Genomic DNA, 17412 nt, shown 5'->3' with positions numbered 1-17412 from the left:
CTGTTACACTGTACATCCCTTCAATCTATGCCACTCAACTGTACACCAATCCACTCCACTCTACCCCACTGTATGAAACTCCATTCTATGCCACTGTAGTGCACGCTATGCCACTCCACTCGACATGACTACACTGTATGCCAGTAACACTCAACGTTCTTCCACTTTACACCACTCCACTCTTCCACTGTACGCCACTCCACAGTATGCTATTATACTGTACATCACTACAGTCTACCCCACCCCACTCTATGGTATTCCACGCTACACTACTACACTTTACCTCACTCCACTCTATGCCACACGACTAGGTCACTCCACTCCACTCCAGTGTACACAATTCAACTGTACCTCACTTCATGCCACTGCACTGTACGCCAATCCACTCTAAACTGTTTCACTGTATGCAACTCCACTGTACCGCATTTCACCATATGTTACTCTACTCTGCCACTCAAATATGTGGTATTTCACTGTACTCCACTCTATGCCACTCCACACTATTGTATTGTATGCCACTACACTGTGCTTCACCCCACTGCACTCAATGCCCCTCCACTCAAAAAGACAACTCTCTATGCTTTTCCACTGTACACCACTCCATTGTACCACATTCCACTCTGTGTACAGTAAACTTTACAACACTCTCCTCCACTCAACTTTACCACACTCCACTGAATGACACTACACTCAATGACCGTAAACTCTACGATTTCAAAAACATTTTTTTTTTTTAAACATTGAAATATAATTAAAAAAAAGTTTTTTATAGTTAGGAAAACGTTATGATTTCTATACAAACCTAACTTAAAATGCACCAGCATTAGAAATTCTTCAGTTATAGTTATACCGTAAATTTATAATTTACGCAGTCACAGATTTCCATTCAACAAGCCTTTCATTATTGCAGCCATTCTTGATTTCACCCACCCATGCAAGTTTTGTTTTACAATCAGTCCTTTCACATTTGAATCCGTCATTTCATACTTTTGGCCCTTTCTTCTTGTCACAGTTTCTTTCTTCTTTTCATGTCCTTCGCTTCACTCTTCCTTCCAAGTCTCTCTCTCTTACTCACACACTTAGTAAGGTAGCCAGTGTATTGTGGGCCCAAGTGCAAAGAAGGAAATGGGCCCCCAGCTTCTATTTCAATGATAAAATACAGCAATAATCATGGTTCAGTGGGCCCCTCAGGCATCTGAGGACCAGTACCACTTCACTTGTCGCACCAAGGTACGTCTCTGCACCCTCATCGTTTTACCTTTTAGGCCTCGTTTACTATGATTGGGTATTTAGTCCTGATCCAGGTTATGTTTTTCAATTGCTTTGCTTTTAAGAGTTCTGCAGACAGAATATGATCATAAATAATAATGTGCCAACACCACCCTCGCTTAAGCTGTGAAAGGAGGGTTCACAACACCACTGCCGTAGGGCAACTCACTTTGCCTATGTCTGGCTCTTGAGGCTGAAGTAGGCATCAGAGAAGGACTTCAGCCGAAGTGCGCATGCACAAGTTCAAGGAAGGACATGTTTAAAAAACCACAAGACACTGTATTTAGAAAAGATTGAAGTTCATTTATTTTTATGGAAGAAATATGTCGCACACTGAGCAGCTTGAGTGTACGTCGGATTCTCACAGGGAAGAGTAGTTCTAGAAGTCTTAATTTCACCCATGCCGTTTCAGTAATGAAAATCTCAGGGACTTAAGACCACAGTGTATTTAAAAAGAAAAGGTACAGTTAAAGCACTTATTCACTATTACAAATTCTCACCCTTTGTCTAAATTATCTTCTCCCCAACAACCTCTCCTACCCTACTTAGCAGCACATAGCAAGTTCTTAAAACTCCTCTGCTCCCGACATAAGTTAGTAGTAAGGTGCATCCAGGGTACTTTCCAGCTTCTCTCGGAGTTGGTGTGGCCACAGTCTCATGACAGTGACTTTAAACTTACTTGGTCAAGCAGATCTAGACAGAGTCCAGTCTTGGAGCCCTCGTACTTATCCAAGGCTGAGGAGAGCAGAATTCTACAACTGCATGCATCGCAAACTGCTAGGCACCCTCTGCAAATGGGCTCCAAATATTCAAGCACATATCAGTGTTAAGTCACGAATACTTCTTGGAGAAGTGCATATGTCACCTTGATGGGAAAGTGAAAATTCATCACGCTTTTAACAATAAAAACCCTTTTACAAAGGGCCATACAGCTATATTGTTTTACAAGTGTGAAAATGTCGAGTTGGGACGCACTCCAAATTCATTCTCGTGGTGTTTACCACATGAGCATACTATGTCTGGAATGGCAAGAAAAGAAATCAGACCAAAAAAAAGTCTGGTCTTCTCTTCCATTGCATTACATCACAAAGATGTAGAAAGTAGGCATACGTTGAGTGAATAGTTTGAAAGGCAAGCTAAGAGTCTCGTTCACTCTTACTTTAAAACATGTACACAAGTGTGCTGCTACTTGTAGGAACCTATCCAGAGCTAAATCCTTAAAAGCAGCAAACAAGAGTAGGGATAAACTGTAGCAGAATGTTTTATCTCAAAACGTTTTTATAAATTTACTGTGCCAACATATGTTGGAAGGAAAAAAATATCATTGGGCAATCAGCTGCTGGCAAAGCAGAACTGGACCTCGGGTCTTCCAGAAACGTTTGAGGCTAAATAGAAAACAAGTGGAGGCCTCCAGCCCACCCAACAAACACACACGGAAATTTCCTATCAAACTTAGAAACAATTATTTGCAAATCAACTATGGCAGTATTCGGTTTAGATTTCCTGAAGAACATAAGTGGTGGAGTGAAAACTTCTATACCGTTTATTTCATACTGAAGCATATCATTTAAGCAAATACTATACTAAACTGACTAAGGAATGTTTTAAGAGTATAACAGAGGCAACTATACATCTTTACACAAATACAAAAAACAAAGGTTATTATATATTAACGCTGCTGCCGAATGCAGTGCTACTGACAGAAACTGGACCTGCCTGCAAAGAATGTCCTTTATATAAACTTTTACAGCATAAAGACCAATATGTTAAGTCAAACTTTCAAAGGGTGTAAAGCGTTGCTCCACATTTGCTAGGAAATTACTATGGTACGTAACAGAGTGGCTCGGTTCTTTAATCTTGTGTTTTGAAGGGCCAAGCATTTTAAAGTCTGCAATCACCTGCCCGCTACTGATTTACAGCCACACCAAAAAGTCCTGCTCAGTCACAGCCACATCAAAGGGTGAAGAATTGCTGTTAGTTTTTAACTTCAAACTTTTCCTCTCTGGGATGGTCAAGCTTCTCCCTAATTAAAACTTAATTTACAGAAAATAGGTTGAGTAAGGAGGCAGGCAGAACGGAAAACGCCCTGCTACAGATTAAAAGAACTTAGGAAGTCAAATTCCCCAAAACCCATAAAAAAGCTATATATATATATATATTCTTTAAAAACGTGAGGCAGTAAAGTGGCTAATATCAAAAGAGATCGAACTGTGACCAATGGCTACGGTCTCAATATAAAAAAATCATGATAATTTCTCAAATCGAAAACATTGACTTTGAAGATAAACCAATTCAAACGCACTAGACCGTTCAGCTGCAATGAAGAACATGGCTAAATGTGCACACAGCAAGTAAGAATTTACAAACAGATTTTAAAGAAAATTATAACACCACATATTATGTCGATTTCTTTCCAACAATCAAAGTATACTTTGATCTCGGTCAACTGTTCATCCTTCTTCTCTGGAGTCAAAGAACTCCTTGTGCAATATAACACTACAATTACTTGGCAGGTGAACATTATCTATGAAAGCACTAGTGAACAGTAGTGAAAGAAAACAATAACCCCCTATTTCGGGGTGTCTATGTCCCGGTTCATAAACCTGGGACTGTACCCCATGAATGTGTTCTTAAATTAGAGTGGATGGGGCGCACCGATGGAGAAAACAATGGCCTGGCTAGATTATATTTTCTGTGGAATAAACTGGCATGAACTTTCCAGATTTGAGCATCACCAAACACAGTTTACCCCTTATCATAAGCTATACGCCTTCAGATGGTTTATAACTGCTGTGTTTTTATCTATGCCAGAACAACATTTAGCTCTGAATTCGGAAAGGTGGACAATACATGAATCCTTAAAAAAACTGTACAGGTAAAGCTAACAATGTAGATTTCCGCCTGTGCACTGTAACAGCTATGGTGAACATCTCCATATATTTTGTTTGCATATGCATCATTCATGGTAGATAGTAAGCTAAAAAAACACACTGTTATGACACAGAATTTACAGTGTACTTGAAACCTTGCTATACAGGAGCAACACAGCCATCTCTACATGACTTAAAGAAAGCAATAGGGTAGCGGTCAGTAAATCAAAAGGGATAGAAGATACTGATTATTTGGTGCTATAAATGTTACGCCCATGGCCACGGTGCAAATCACAAATTGCTGTTTCTGATCCCTGAATATGATGGGACTGTCCAACATAAGAATCCACTGTGACAGGTTAAAGAACAGCCAGTGAGTCATGCAAAGAAAGGTCCCACAAATACATTATTATTAAAACGTGAGTGTGCCAGACGGATGGTGTGAGGGGGTGAAGAGCACCAGTCAGCAGTGCTGATTCTGGACAGAAAAACAAAGGATTGCACAATTGTTTCAGTTTAAAAAAAGCTGAAAATCGAAGAGAGACAAGGAAGAGTTTGAGAAGGTGGTCATCTCACTACCAAGGTACATGGTAGATGTCCACTACTCAGGGTAGAGGCACGAGAAACACTTTACCGAAGACAGCACAATTCATATGACAGCTATCCGTTAAGAGGTAGGAAAAACCAATGTATTGAGGCACCACATCCCAGATTATTGCACTGCAGAATACATCTAACAGCTGTCTACACAGGTTTAACACCACAGGTAGGAAAACTGTAGTCTCTAAATACCTCAAAGCAGGACAAATTCAGCTGACTGCCCTTAAGAGAAGCGAATCACAAATGCTGCAGTCTGGCTACTAGAAGCCAGTCTATACCATGCTTGGAATATGATTAATCGAGAGACAGGCCATCGTGTAAGGGCATTCAACCAGTTCACGTTACTCCGTTTTAAAAACATATGCATAGGTACAACAGTGGAATCAGCTATTGTACAAATAAAGTCATGTGAGACCATAGCAAAAAACACATATTGTTATAAAGGGGAAAAGTGATGAGATGTTCCGTGTTGCTTATCAGGATCTCATTTAGAAAGTATCCCCCTCAAGATTGTGTAGCTCTTTTAATTACGAAGTAGAATGTAAGTATTGCACTTCGGTGTTCTGTGAAAGAGCCGCAAAGAAAACGATACTGTGCCCTGGAATCCCTGGACAAAGTGGGATCATAGCATTCTTCCCCAAATTGTCAGCTAACTAAGACCAGTCATTCTGAGACGTTATCCCATTTACCCTTGTTTTGGTCTTCCTAGGAGCGTTGGGACTCAAAGGGAAATCCTTAATTCAGGTAAAGACCACTACACATGCCATGTTTCTAAAGTTCAAAATACAGACTTGAACTCGACAGAGCTGAGCAGCGGTCTACTGACATCAATGCCAAACCCGAATTCCATGCAATCACACATTTGTAAAGCTATTTTCAATTGCAACGCGAAGATGGGGCAGGGAAGAAAGGAGGGAGTGTTCCTCCAGAAACCTTCATTCTGCAAAGACAGAGTAAATGACTGTGAGACTACCTCATTGCTTAGTTTTCTGTGTAGCTATTCCTGTAGGCTCAGAACCAAAACACAGCGCCATGACATAATCTGTACAGAGGGGAGGGATTACTGGAGAGAATGGCAGTGGGTTGTGGCAATATTTACACAAAGAGACAAACATGTTAACCTTCTTCGGTGAAAAGTTAGGTCACACGGGATGACTCCTCTGAACAACCACACCGTCATTTTCTTGACTTTGCTCATTTTATAGAGAACGTTGATAAAAATGCAATTTAAATAAAGGAAAGGTGAGACCTTTCCAACAACCAATACGTTTGCTCATTTATGAAAAATGGTTCTTCAAGAGTGTGTTATGCTGAGATTTCGTGTGTAAATTGCAAATGGAAATTATATTTGGTGCTTTCTGTGTAATTATAGTACAAACACGATCTAAGCAGTAATCACTGGGACTGAACTTTTATATATAGGGCAACAGTAAAACTAGCCACAGCTCAATATGTTTGTATTTATAATCTCTGAATCTTTGGCACTCGGCCGGTGTCCAACCCTCCCCAAATCTAATTCATGCATCCAAACTGCCTTTCTGGCATCATGGGGAGGAGTATGGAAAGAGGACACACTTTTTGCATGTGGCAGAAAATTTACAAGACAACTGTAAGATTCTTGCCTCTCTTGTTACTTTGCATGTTCTTTCAGCCACTAGTTTCTCTTTTCTTAATTTTGGAGCTTCTAACCATAATGGTTCACCATTGGTCTATTCCCCTTGCCCCACAACCTTGAAATTTCATAGCAATTTCTATTCTGCGTTTGCATTATTGAAACCGTAATAGAACATTTTTTTTAATTGTCTTCAAATTTCCAGAGAATGAGGCTCCATGGCGTAGAGGGAAGTCTCTGGAAACGCGGGTGGTGAGAGGACTCCAGTGACTCTTACGGAGAACCCCTTTTCCTGAGCTCCTGGATAAAGGCTGTTGACAGGGGAAAGCAAAATGTTAATTTGAGACACACCAAATGTAAAAGACAAAAAAGTCAGAAGGAAGCTTATATTTTATTACACTTAGGCGGGTAGGCATCCAGACAGAGCACAGCATTAAAGATCCAAGACGGGTAATCGAATAGAGCAAAGTGACAGTAAAAACATGCAGGACGAAACATTTAACCCTATTTCTGAATATCTTAGAACATAAGGAGTCTTTGACATTTTCCATTAAAACTACTTAACCCCAATGAAAAGTATCCTGAGCTACCAACAAATAGTATTAGTTTTACAAAAATTACCACATAACACAGGATTATGTTAATGTTCAATCCATTCAAGATTATCAGCAAGGACCACCTCAATGCATCAGATTGGGTTGCGAGCAGTAATTTAACATACAGTTTCTCAAAATTAAATAAATTAATGATAACACCCAATTTCAACCATGCCCACAGCATCAAGGTAATAACATCAGCAATACTTTGACCTATTACAGCATGAATTATCATTAAACTACCAGTTAAAATGGCTGCATTTCCAAAATGTATTTAATCTCCAAATATCAGCTCATCACAATTTGCTCTCAAACAGCTTTAGTAAACATGCTTACAGTCACCCAAAAATACATTTGTAATATTTTGAAACAAATATTATTCTTGCATCAAAGTTTTCTTTTTTAGCAACCTTATTTGGGCTTTAGATTTCATCTTGTCATTTTCATCACCTTATCACATATATAATTGCCTTGTATGGACATATTCTGTGTCGCATGCCTATGCACCATTACAGGCCCTGAGTTCTCACCATGATGTCAAGTATTTCCAAAATATAACAAACATGGCCACTGTTATGCAATTGATGGATACTTTAATGCCAAAGATAGCCACAACATGCCAATAATGGCTAATAATTACTGGGCATGACTGTGCTTAAGTTGCAAACCACTCTTGCACTCCTCAGTTTTTTGGCTGCTTAATTTTTCCACACACTTCCTCATACCCCAGCTCCAGCAGCCCTGAACTCAAATTGGTCTGTCTATCCTTGGCATTCTTCTTTCCCAGGCATGCTTGCACAACGATTGACAGCATGGTTACTGGTGATGTTGCAGGATCCTGTATTGTGAGTTACACTGTGTGTGGACACGTTTGCTGCCATTGGTTTGATTGGCTGCCACTCCAAGGGTGTGGATTCAGGCGTACTGGGGCTGGGTTCCACATCAGTCAGCTAATTATCAAGTCTAGCAAAGGAGCTAAGATGAACAGTGACCTACCTTCGGTAACACTCTTTCTGTTGAATACTCTAGCTAACCACAGATTACTCACCTTGTGAATATTCCACAGGTGTCAGCCTGGATCTGGAAAACTTCAAAGCAGTACTTCTGAGTGCCAATAGGTGGCCTTTGTGCGGCTTCACGCCGGCATTGTTCTGCTCTGGAAGTGACCAGCAGAGCCGTATATTAGCAACACCCATGCACTCTGACATCAGTGGCTTTCTTAGCCTGTCCGTGCTCTCAGAAAACAGAGCCTGTTTGGCAGACTGGTACGGCATGGCCAATGTCAGATCTCTAAACTGGGAACTTATTAGATGGAAAAAGAATCGAGTTCACAGAATGGGGAGGTGGGATGGCCTGTGAGGAATCTGCAGTTAGAGTATCCACCAGAAAGATCATTATCAAGAACTTGTTCTTCCTATGGATACCTCTAACCGCAGATTCCTCACCTGTGGCAGATAACTTACCTTAGGTGGTGTGTCTGTGAATTGGCTCAGAACAGAATGTCCTGCAGGACAGAGCAGACAAAATGCCCCTCTCGGCGGCAGACTTCGAGATAGTAGCGCACTGTGAACGTGTGTACTGAAATCCATGTACCAGCCTAGCAAATACCCCAGACAGGCACTACCATGACAGCGCTTTGGTAGAATGAGCCTGTAAGCCTTCTGGAGACTGCTTTTTAGCCAGTACTTACCAGATCCTAATATAGAGAACAATCCAATGGAAGTGGTCTGTTTTTGCACTGCCTTGTCCTTCTTCACCCAGAGAACCCAACGAAAAGCAGACCATCCATCCGATGTTCTTTGGTGCGATCACTATAAATATGGCAGCATGGCAACTATGAGGGGCGGTGTAGTTTCTCCCTGCTGATCCTCGGTACAGCGCGGCTCAGTAAGCCTCACTCCTTCTCCCTGCAGACTCCCTGCAGAATGAGGCCCCCAACCCCCATCAGATGGGGGGGCATTTGTGCTCAACTGCTGGCCCCCGCAGTGACAAATGCGACCAATACTGGCAGAGGCCGGCCCCTCCGCCATTGCTTATTCCTGTTTATGACCCTGCCATAGCTCACCTTCTCATCCTCCTCCCCCCATGGTGGCAGAGACTGGCATTCCCTGGCCGACGGCTGAGTGCTAACCCTGGTTGACTTTGGCACCTTCCAGCACCCTGTATAAATGAGCAAGGTGGGCTTTAGCCTGACCTGACTCCGGCCCCCTTATCACTGGATGGCCTGCTGCCATTAATTGACTGCTCCCACATTGCAGGGTTGATCAAAAAGGAGGGGGGCCTCCGAGCCTTGAGGGTGGGCTCGTGAGGAGTAGGGGTTGTGAGTAGCTGTGGAACCAAACCACCTGAGGCAACTTGAGGTAATCCAAGGAGCTGAGGCAACCCAAGGAGATGAGTAGTGGAGGTCCTGGGTGCTTCAGGGTCCCTGCAGAGCTGCGAGGGGGCCACGAAGAGCTACCGCTTCCCACCCTGGTCATCCGAGGGCTTGTTTGGTTCTTATATGAGGCTCGAGGAAGTAGCAGAGAACTCCAAAGGGCTTTGCAGCCCTAGTTATCCAGTAACTGTACCAGCAGCCCGCTCTTACCTTGCACACCACACTTAGACTTCAGTGTGAATCAAGCCTGCAGACGCACCTCATCCAGCCGCTTGCTCACACACTAATTTACCTACTTCGAGGTACAACCGGTGGAGGGGTACTTGTGCAGCGAACATACCCTACCTGTTCGGCTGGCGGCCCATTACAGTTTGGAGCTTGGTGGAGGTCGCTGCTAATATGCCGTTACATCTGATCCCATCACTATCTGACTGCCCTTGAATTTGATTGTGTTTGGATCTTCTGTTTGAGCTGATTGCACTTAACCATCACCAAATCTGGCCAAGATAAGACCATTACAAAAGCCCGGGAGCGTACTCTAATCCCCTAAGATCTTTTCGCTTGTATAACAAGCTGATACCAGTGAGATCGAAGAACTCTAACAGGCCAAACACAAATGGGCAGTACAAGTACCAGCTTCGGAACAGTCAGCTGTTGAAGGGACAGACCTCTTCCCTCACTGCAAACCCCACATCGCCAAGCAATAAACTTCCACCATTCCACATGGCCATGTCACCCCAGCTGTTCCAGTGTATGCTCAGACAGCCAAGTTCGTAGTACAGCAAGAAACTCAAAATCCAATGCCATGCAAAGGAACCCCAAGAGATTAATCACATACTTTCACCTGACCTTCCAAGGAACACAAAATAGCTGTAGCCATAATGCAACAAGAAAAAGGACCATGGGAAAGAGATTACTGCAGCTCACGAGGGCAGCAATGAAAACTGCAGGAGGATTCAGAACCCTCAAATGATGAAGACTAAGTACTGCCCTACCCCAATCTTCAACACCAACCTAGGGGGATCAAGTAGTGGACCCAAATAGGACAGTTCTATTACATCCTCATCAGAAGAGGCAGAGTTTGGAAGTCCCCACTCCACCATAAATCAAGCCGGGATCCATCTATGTCAACCCTATGAGCTTCCCGCCCCACCCCTTCTAGCTCCCCTGGGCATTCAGAAGAGGCAAGAACCACGCCAATGCCCAGTCCTATTTATAGGTCCTTGGCGCAGGCCTCTGTTAGACAAAGCAGTTCCATTTCCAGTGATAAAGTTATAGATCAAATGAAGGCCTAAGTGCCTAAAACGTACACTAATCCATCTAGAAGAGTAGCAAGCCCTATGTTATCGAACCTTTTATCTGCAGAAGAGGTACTTGCAAAGAGAGATGCAGAAGCAAAAACAAATGTGAATGCTACTTTGACTCCTCGCTAGTAGCCAGCCAAAACTAATCTGCAAAAATTACACAGTGCCAGACATCCCTATCCATATATTGACCAAAATATCAACCAACCAGGAATAAATCTACAAGCAAGGATGGGCAAATCTCAATCCTTAAATTTGTCCATCTATGAAATGCTGGACATTAGTTTCATATTACCTTAGCCCTTGGGCCAGGCACCGCCTTTGTAGAGAACCTTATAACACAAAGCCTCCTCAACAGCCAGATCAAGGCCTCATACTCCCCAGTGCCCTGCTCTCCTTGGGACGGGTCCTGAATTTAGTACTAGCACTACTCAAGAACATTGTCAATGACAACAACCACAGCACCGATCTCCTCATGCTTATATTGGAAGCCATGGCCATGAAGTGGCACAAGCTTGAACTATTAACTCAAACATGCATTAGTGAAAGCACCAGGCTGGCCAACCTACCTAGACCTAACGGATCAAATACCCCTGCCCCTGCTCTGCCAATGCTTGAAGAAACCCTTGAAACAGAGGGGATGATGGAGCATCAGCAGGAGGTCTGGGAGGCAGGGTCCAAATCTAATGACAGATGCCAAAAGAGTAAGGGGCATTTTAGCCCTGAATCCTGTAGTAGAGGACATTGAAACCACAAACACAATCGGACAAAGCACCGAAGCCCACCCAACTAAGAAGTGCCATCACAAGCTGTACGGACACCAAAGGCAAAGCAAACTCTCAAGTAGAGATCGAATTGCCACTGGAAGCCGTGAAGAAGACTAGTCCCGTGAGCCAGACACCTGACCTAGCAACATGCAAAGCAGCAACTAATAAGCCAGTGCACAGCCCAGTAGTGGTGAGCCAAAGAAACTGCAAAAAAGGGACCAGATTGCAGGGTAGACCTAAAATGAAGAGGAAGGGACCTCAACTAAGAATCATAACCAGAGCTACAATTTAAATGTTCTTTTCACAGAACGAGCAGAAGACCGCGAGAAAAAGCAACTATTACCAATATTTAGGAAACTGCCTGTATAAACCATCAAGCCCCTAATGGTGGCGAAAGAGGATGTGGAGAACACCTTGCTCCAGAAGTTGGCACCAAAGAGGAAAAGGAAAGTTAAGAAAATAAAAATCGCCCAAAGGCATGCACTAAAGGAGAAAATAAGCAGCGAAAACAGCTGCCCTTCACCAGGCACAAGCACAAGTAGCATTGCTGTGCAAGTTACATCTGCCCCAACTGTGAAGGACAAAGGGACCCTAGGCCCTACAGTGAGGGAACTCAGAAACGCATCTCCTCTGAGCCCAGCGCTATTAAATTCTTGTGCAAGAGCCTTTCTCTCACCCAACGTACAACCATCGGGAGTGCCTGAGCTATCACTCCAAGTTTCTTTTGCTCCCATTGTTAGAGACACTGCCGACGCAGCAACACAATTCACCTTCAGCTATTTTATCCCAGACCCGGACCGTCCAGCTCCATTGAACCGCATGCGTCTACTTAAGATGTTCCAGGCTATCCCTGTACTTTCCACAATATCATCACAGGATATAAAACTAGTAAATCTGAGCAGTCGGAACCCATAAACATTGAGGCAATGAGAGAAGGCACATACAGCATAGAAGAGTTCAACACACCAGTCATCCCAAAGTTGATTAGCGACAATATACACGTGATGGGACTGGGCATGCTCCCTCAAAGGAGAAGAGCAAGGCCAGCAGACACCATCAAAAAGAATCACTTGCGTTGTCCAGTGGGCTGCAAGAGACGCAAGAACCAAAGGATCCTCCAAGAAGGCCTAAAGGCAACTATAAACTCCTGCCAGGCATGCTAAGCAACACAAAACACCCAACAGTGACCAAGTGGAGATCAACTGCCATTAGGCCAGCCACCATTACACAGGATAGACACCAGGCCTGCTCCCAGAATAGTGGAAGCCAATTGGCAATGGATACAAACTGCTCATAGCAGCCCTGCAAAACTCTGGCAAAGAACTGGAACAACTTCGTCTATACGCTTTTAACTGAGAGAAAGCTCCGTCTCCTGGCTGCGTCCGTAAACCCATTGAGTGCTATAGTACCCAACGTAGGGTAAGGAGAATTAAAATTTCATGGAACATAACTGGACTACCACCAAAACTGGAGGACATTAACTGGATAGAATTTGTGAGTACAAAGGAGATATGCCGCTTTCAGGAGACGTGGGCAGCAAACATCCAAAGGGTCCAACAAAAAACCCCGGATTTTACGTTGTTTGCCATTGGGGGCAGTAAACTAAGTAGAGGGAGAGCTATTGGGGGGGCCTAACCACCTGGATCTCAACAAAAGTAGACTGCACAGCAACAAAACTATCATGAACCTCACCTCCACTGTACAGGTTGCACATCAGATTGGCCAAAGAGTAGAGGAATCATTGTACTAAACTGTACGTCCTCAATCCTAACAAATGCAACAAGTATGAGGATCAACTTGTAGCCCTAAAAACAATTGTTCTCGGCACAAAGAACAAGGCCCTTAACAAAGGCAAGTATTACCTCCTTATCTGTGGAGATTTTAACACCTATCCACTGGAAGATCTATGAGACACAGAGAAAAGTAGGAAGGAGAACATTTGGGGCATCCCATCCCCAGAACTGGGCAACTTCCTTACCCTCAGTAGGTGCAATAAAGGGAGGTTATTCAGAGACTATCACACCAAATCATAGCTAACCTTCTTAAAACACTGTACGGTCTCAGATAGCCCTGTAGTGCCCACATTTCGCACCAGTATAGGATTTAGCCTGATCGGCTACATTCTCTTTCCAAAAGATAGCTGGAATTAGGTGCTGGACATGAAAGTAACCCAATGACCAGAGATTAACCACGACCCTCTATGCTTCAAGTGCGCTGTCCTGATCGAGCAGAGAACGATCAAATGCTTTGTCGTCAGTATCACCCCAAATAACAGACAAGCAGTAAAATGGAACAGAGAGAACCACTTGTACCATGAGATTCCATCAAGGGCTTGCCTGGAACACCCCTTGACCTGCACCACAGATAGTGACAAGCAAAAGTCAATACTAACAAATTATAACAAACTTTTAAAGGAGCTCACATGCCACTTGTCTGCACCATGGATACCAAGGAGCAATAGCCAGGAAACCAGACAAATGTTGATATGACAACGAGAGCAGAGGAGCAAAGAACAAGCTCAAATGGGCTACAGTAAGCGGCACCACTCCCAAGGAGAAGAGCTCATTTTTAAGGCTACATGGAGAGAATACAAAGCATTACTCAGGTGTAAGAAACTGACCTACCAATGCGAAGTGTGGCAAAATTTGATCAAGGCAGCAGAAGAAAAGGACAGCAAATCCTTATGGAGGAAAATTGCCAAACTATTTAGGGAATGTTTAGGGTCCCAGGAAAACTACATCAGAGCACAATCCTGGGTAGACTATTACAAGACCATATATGTCAGTGGCGATTGTACAACAATACTGCTCAATTGCAGTACTCCCCTGCCAATGGAGCAAGTTACCGTTCTGCACCCAGACATAGGAAGAGCAATTCTGGACAAGAAAGCCAACAAAGCTCCTAGTCCAAACTGTGTACCAGTCAACATGTTTCGTTCAGACTACAAGGCCTGTTCTATAGCTTTGTCTTAAGATATTCAGCGTGGTCCTGAGATCAAACAATGTTACACGCTTCTGGCACTCTGTCATCATAGTCCTTTTCCACAAAAAAAAGTAAGCAGGCTGTTACCATGTAACTACAGACCAATATCGCTCCTGGATAGTACAGGGAATATCTATGAGAGTGTCCTTTGGAATAGACTGCATGCCTGGCAGATAAGAACACAGTCCTCAGACTCCCAGGCAGAGTTCTGCAAGGGCATTAGTACCATTGATCAAGCCACAAAACTATTTACTTTATGTGTTAAATATACAAAGATGTTCAAGCACCAGCTCTATTTATCCCATATCGATCTCCAATCGGTCTTTGACCTGGTTAATAGAATCAATCTATGGGAAACGCTCAAGAAAAGAGGAGTTGGAAAAGCCTACTGCAAGCCATCAACCCACTGCACAAGGACATGTGTGCCTGCATTCGCTATGGAAGCAGAGGAGAATGCACTCCTTATTTTGACATCTGCTCAGGGGTACGCCAGTAATGTGTCCTTGCCCTGCTGCTATTCTCCTGTTAGCGAATGACGTAGAAATACTATCCTGCACAAAAAGTATGCTGCATAGGAGGCTGGGCAGCTTTGAAATCTATTATAGCCAAAAGGACCTTGTCATTAATATACAAAAGACATGCCACTGGGACTATCTCCCCTGCTAACAAAATCCCGAAGAATCACTGGCAAGATACTTGAAATAGTCAAGCTCAACAAGTGTCTTGACATACAACGGTCCGCCAACAAAATTCTGAGGCTCAAGAACAAAATGAGCTGCTGCTCACTGAGCGTCATGCTCCAAGTATAGAAGCAGAAAGCAGTTGCAGTAGCAAGCTACGTTGCAGAACTATGGGGGTACCACAACAGTAAGCAACTCCAAATACTGGAAAATGCATTTCTGCAATCACTATTACACCTGAGCCATGGCACACCACTTCTCCCTCTGTACCTGGAAAGGGCTATGGTTCCTATCACCAAGCTCTTTGCTCTTGGTCGGGTACTGTACTGGCTTCGCTTATACCGCAACAGCCACGGACAGTCCTTTCTGAGAGCAGTGCTTGAAGTGTCCCCCGTAGGGAAAATCCACCACTAACCTGTGGGCAAGCTACTTAAGAAGCTGTCTCCGAAATCTTGGTCGCAGGTACCTATGGTCAGAGCCAGCCAACATTAATAGTACTATTTCTGCCATGGTAAAGGAAGGAAGGCTCTTCTGTGTTATCTTGTAATTACCTGCACACCCTGGGCATGAAGCAATACCATAACAACATTAGCCCTTGCACACGCCTCACTTTATATCTAAAATTTCGCCTACGGTATTTTACTCATCAAAACATATATTACCAAATTCTCCAACTGCTGCATCACTTCTGAAAGCATGATTGTACAGTAGGTGGCAATTCCCAATTACATCTTGCACAGAAGCATTGGCACTTTCCACCAGATTGTATCTTCCAACTATGGATAAACCTGTGTCTAGGTATACTATGGTAGCATGTCCTATTATAAGAAGGGCATAGAGATCCCCTAAGATGGCTAGCAATCAACTATAACCCTACTTAATTGGGACCGTTTTAACGTGTTCTACTTGATGTATTTTACATAACTGAAAAGTTTCCAATAGTTTTTAATGTTTTCTTTGACATAAATATGCTAATAACGTGATGAAGATGAGTCTTGCTCCTTAGAGGGATGATGTGTAAAATAAAATGGTGAACGAGTGATGGCCTACCCGACATGAAGTTCAGGTCCCCAACACCAACTTATCCAAGAAGAATGTTGTTAAGGTGGGTTGACAGAAAAAACCTGCTGCTCGCTCACATGTGAGAAAGACAGTTTTCAACATCATAAACCTTAATTGACAACTGTGCAGTGGCTCTATAGTGGTGCACAATAGAAAGGTGAGAACTACAAATTCAAGTCCCACACTGGCATAACAAAGGGCTTTGGCAAACATGTAAATATTTAAAAAAATCTCATCACAACAGGTGATTTAAATAGGGAATCCTGATACAGCAACTAACAAAAAACAGTCAAAAGAGCCCACAAACAGCCTTTAACTGTGCTCAAAGCAAGTCCTTACTGGGCCAGGAATAAAGCAAACAACAAAACTTCAGACAATGTGGCTTACAGTGGACCAATATGACAAATTAAGCATTCTTAGAGAGATGCCTCACTACCAAGATGACAAAATATGTGCAGTCAACTGCTGCCACTAAATCTCCACACATGGAGATGGAGTTTGTGCAGGTCAAGGTGAGGCAACCTGGCCTGCTACAGTGAAAGAAGAGCCTCTGGAAGCAGCAGCCCAATCAGACGACAAATATTCATGCCCTGGAGTCCCGGGTACCACACACTCCTGGCCTAATCTGGTCCCACCAGGATGACTTGGGCCTGATCATTCCTGATCTTCAGAACTTGATGCATAAGAGGCAGTGGGAGAAAGTCATACAAGAGTTCGAGCTCTACTCTAGGCAGTATGCCTCTCTGTGAGAGTCTCCTTGGAAACTCGAATGTGCAAAAGTGTTCACGTTGCGTGTTCTCCGCAGCGGTAAAAATATTGAGGCATGGTTCTTCTCACGAATGGAAAATACCTTGCGCCACTTCCGGATCTATCTGTAATTCATGGTCCCTAGATGACGGCGGCTAGGTTTGTTTGCCCAGGTGTATAGCGGTCCCATCTGGCGGCTCAACACCAGAGAAATTCCTTAGCGGTCCAGCCACATTCAGAGGCATAGGGCTGCCTGGCACAGGACCCAAGACCCCACCCCACTCTGATTTTTGCAGTACCACATGGCGATGGTGTTGCCCATGAGCACCTCCACCAGCCTTCCTCTGATGGTGGGCAGGAAGGCCTTCAATGTCAAGCAAATCGCCCTCAACTCCAATAAAAAAATGTGGAGGGGATCTTCTGCCGGAGACCAGAGGCTTCTGATCTCCACCTCTCCCAGATGGCATCCCCAACCCAGAGGCAACACACTTGTCACCACTGTCAAATCATGGTGGGGTAAGGAGAGGGGTTTGCTACTGATCCAATCAC

The 17412-nt window shown here is 43.6% G+C and overlaps 1 protein-coding gene across 1 annotated transcript in view; it reads right to left on the bottom strand.

Annotated features, from left to right (window-relative positions):
• Positions 1 to 1551: 1551 nt before the first annotated feature.
• The window catches only part of VASP (vasodilator stimulated phosphoprotein), a 1088669-nt gene continuing 1072808 nt past the window's right edge, over positions 1552 to 17412 (bottom strand). Inside the window, exon 13 of the mRNA XM_085625566.1 lies at positions 1552 to 6662. Within this exon, the coding sequence (XP_085481692.1) occupies positions 6625 to 6662 (38 nt within the window). The 3' untranslated portion in view covers positions 1552 to 6624. The remainder of the gene's footprint in view (positions 6663 to 17412) is intronic.

Source organism: Triturus cristatus, chromosome 9 (assembly GCF_964204655.1).
Source record: "Triturus cristatus chromosome 9, aTriCri1.1, whole genome shotgun sequence".
Taxonomy (NCBI): domain Eukaryota; kingdom Metazoa; phylum Chordata; class Amphibia; order Caudata; family Salamandridae; genus Triturus; species Triturus cristatus.
This window is presented reverse-complemented; position numbering and strand designations above follow the sequence as displayed.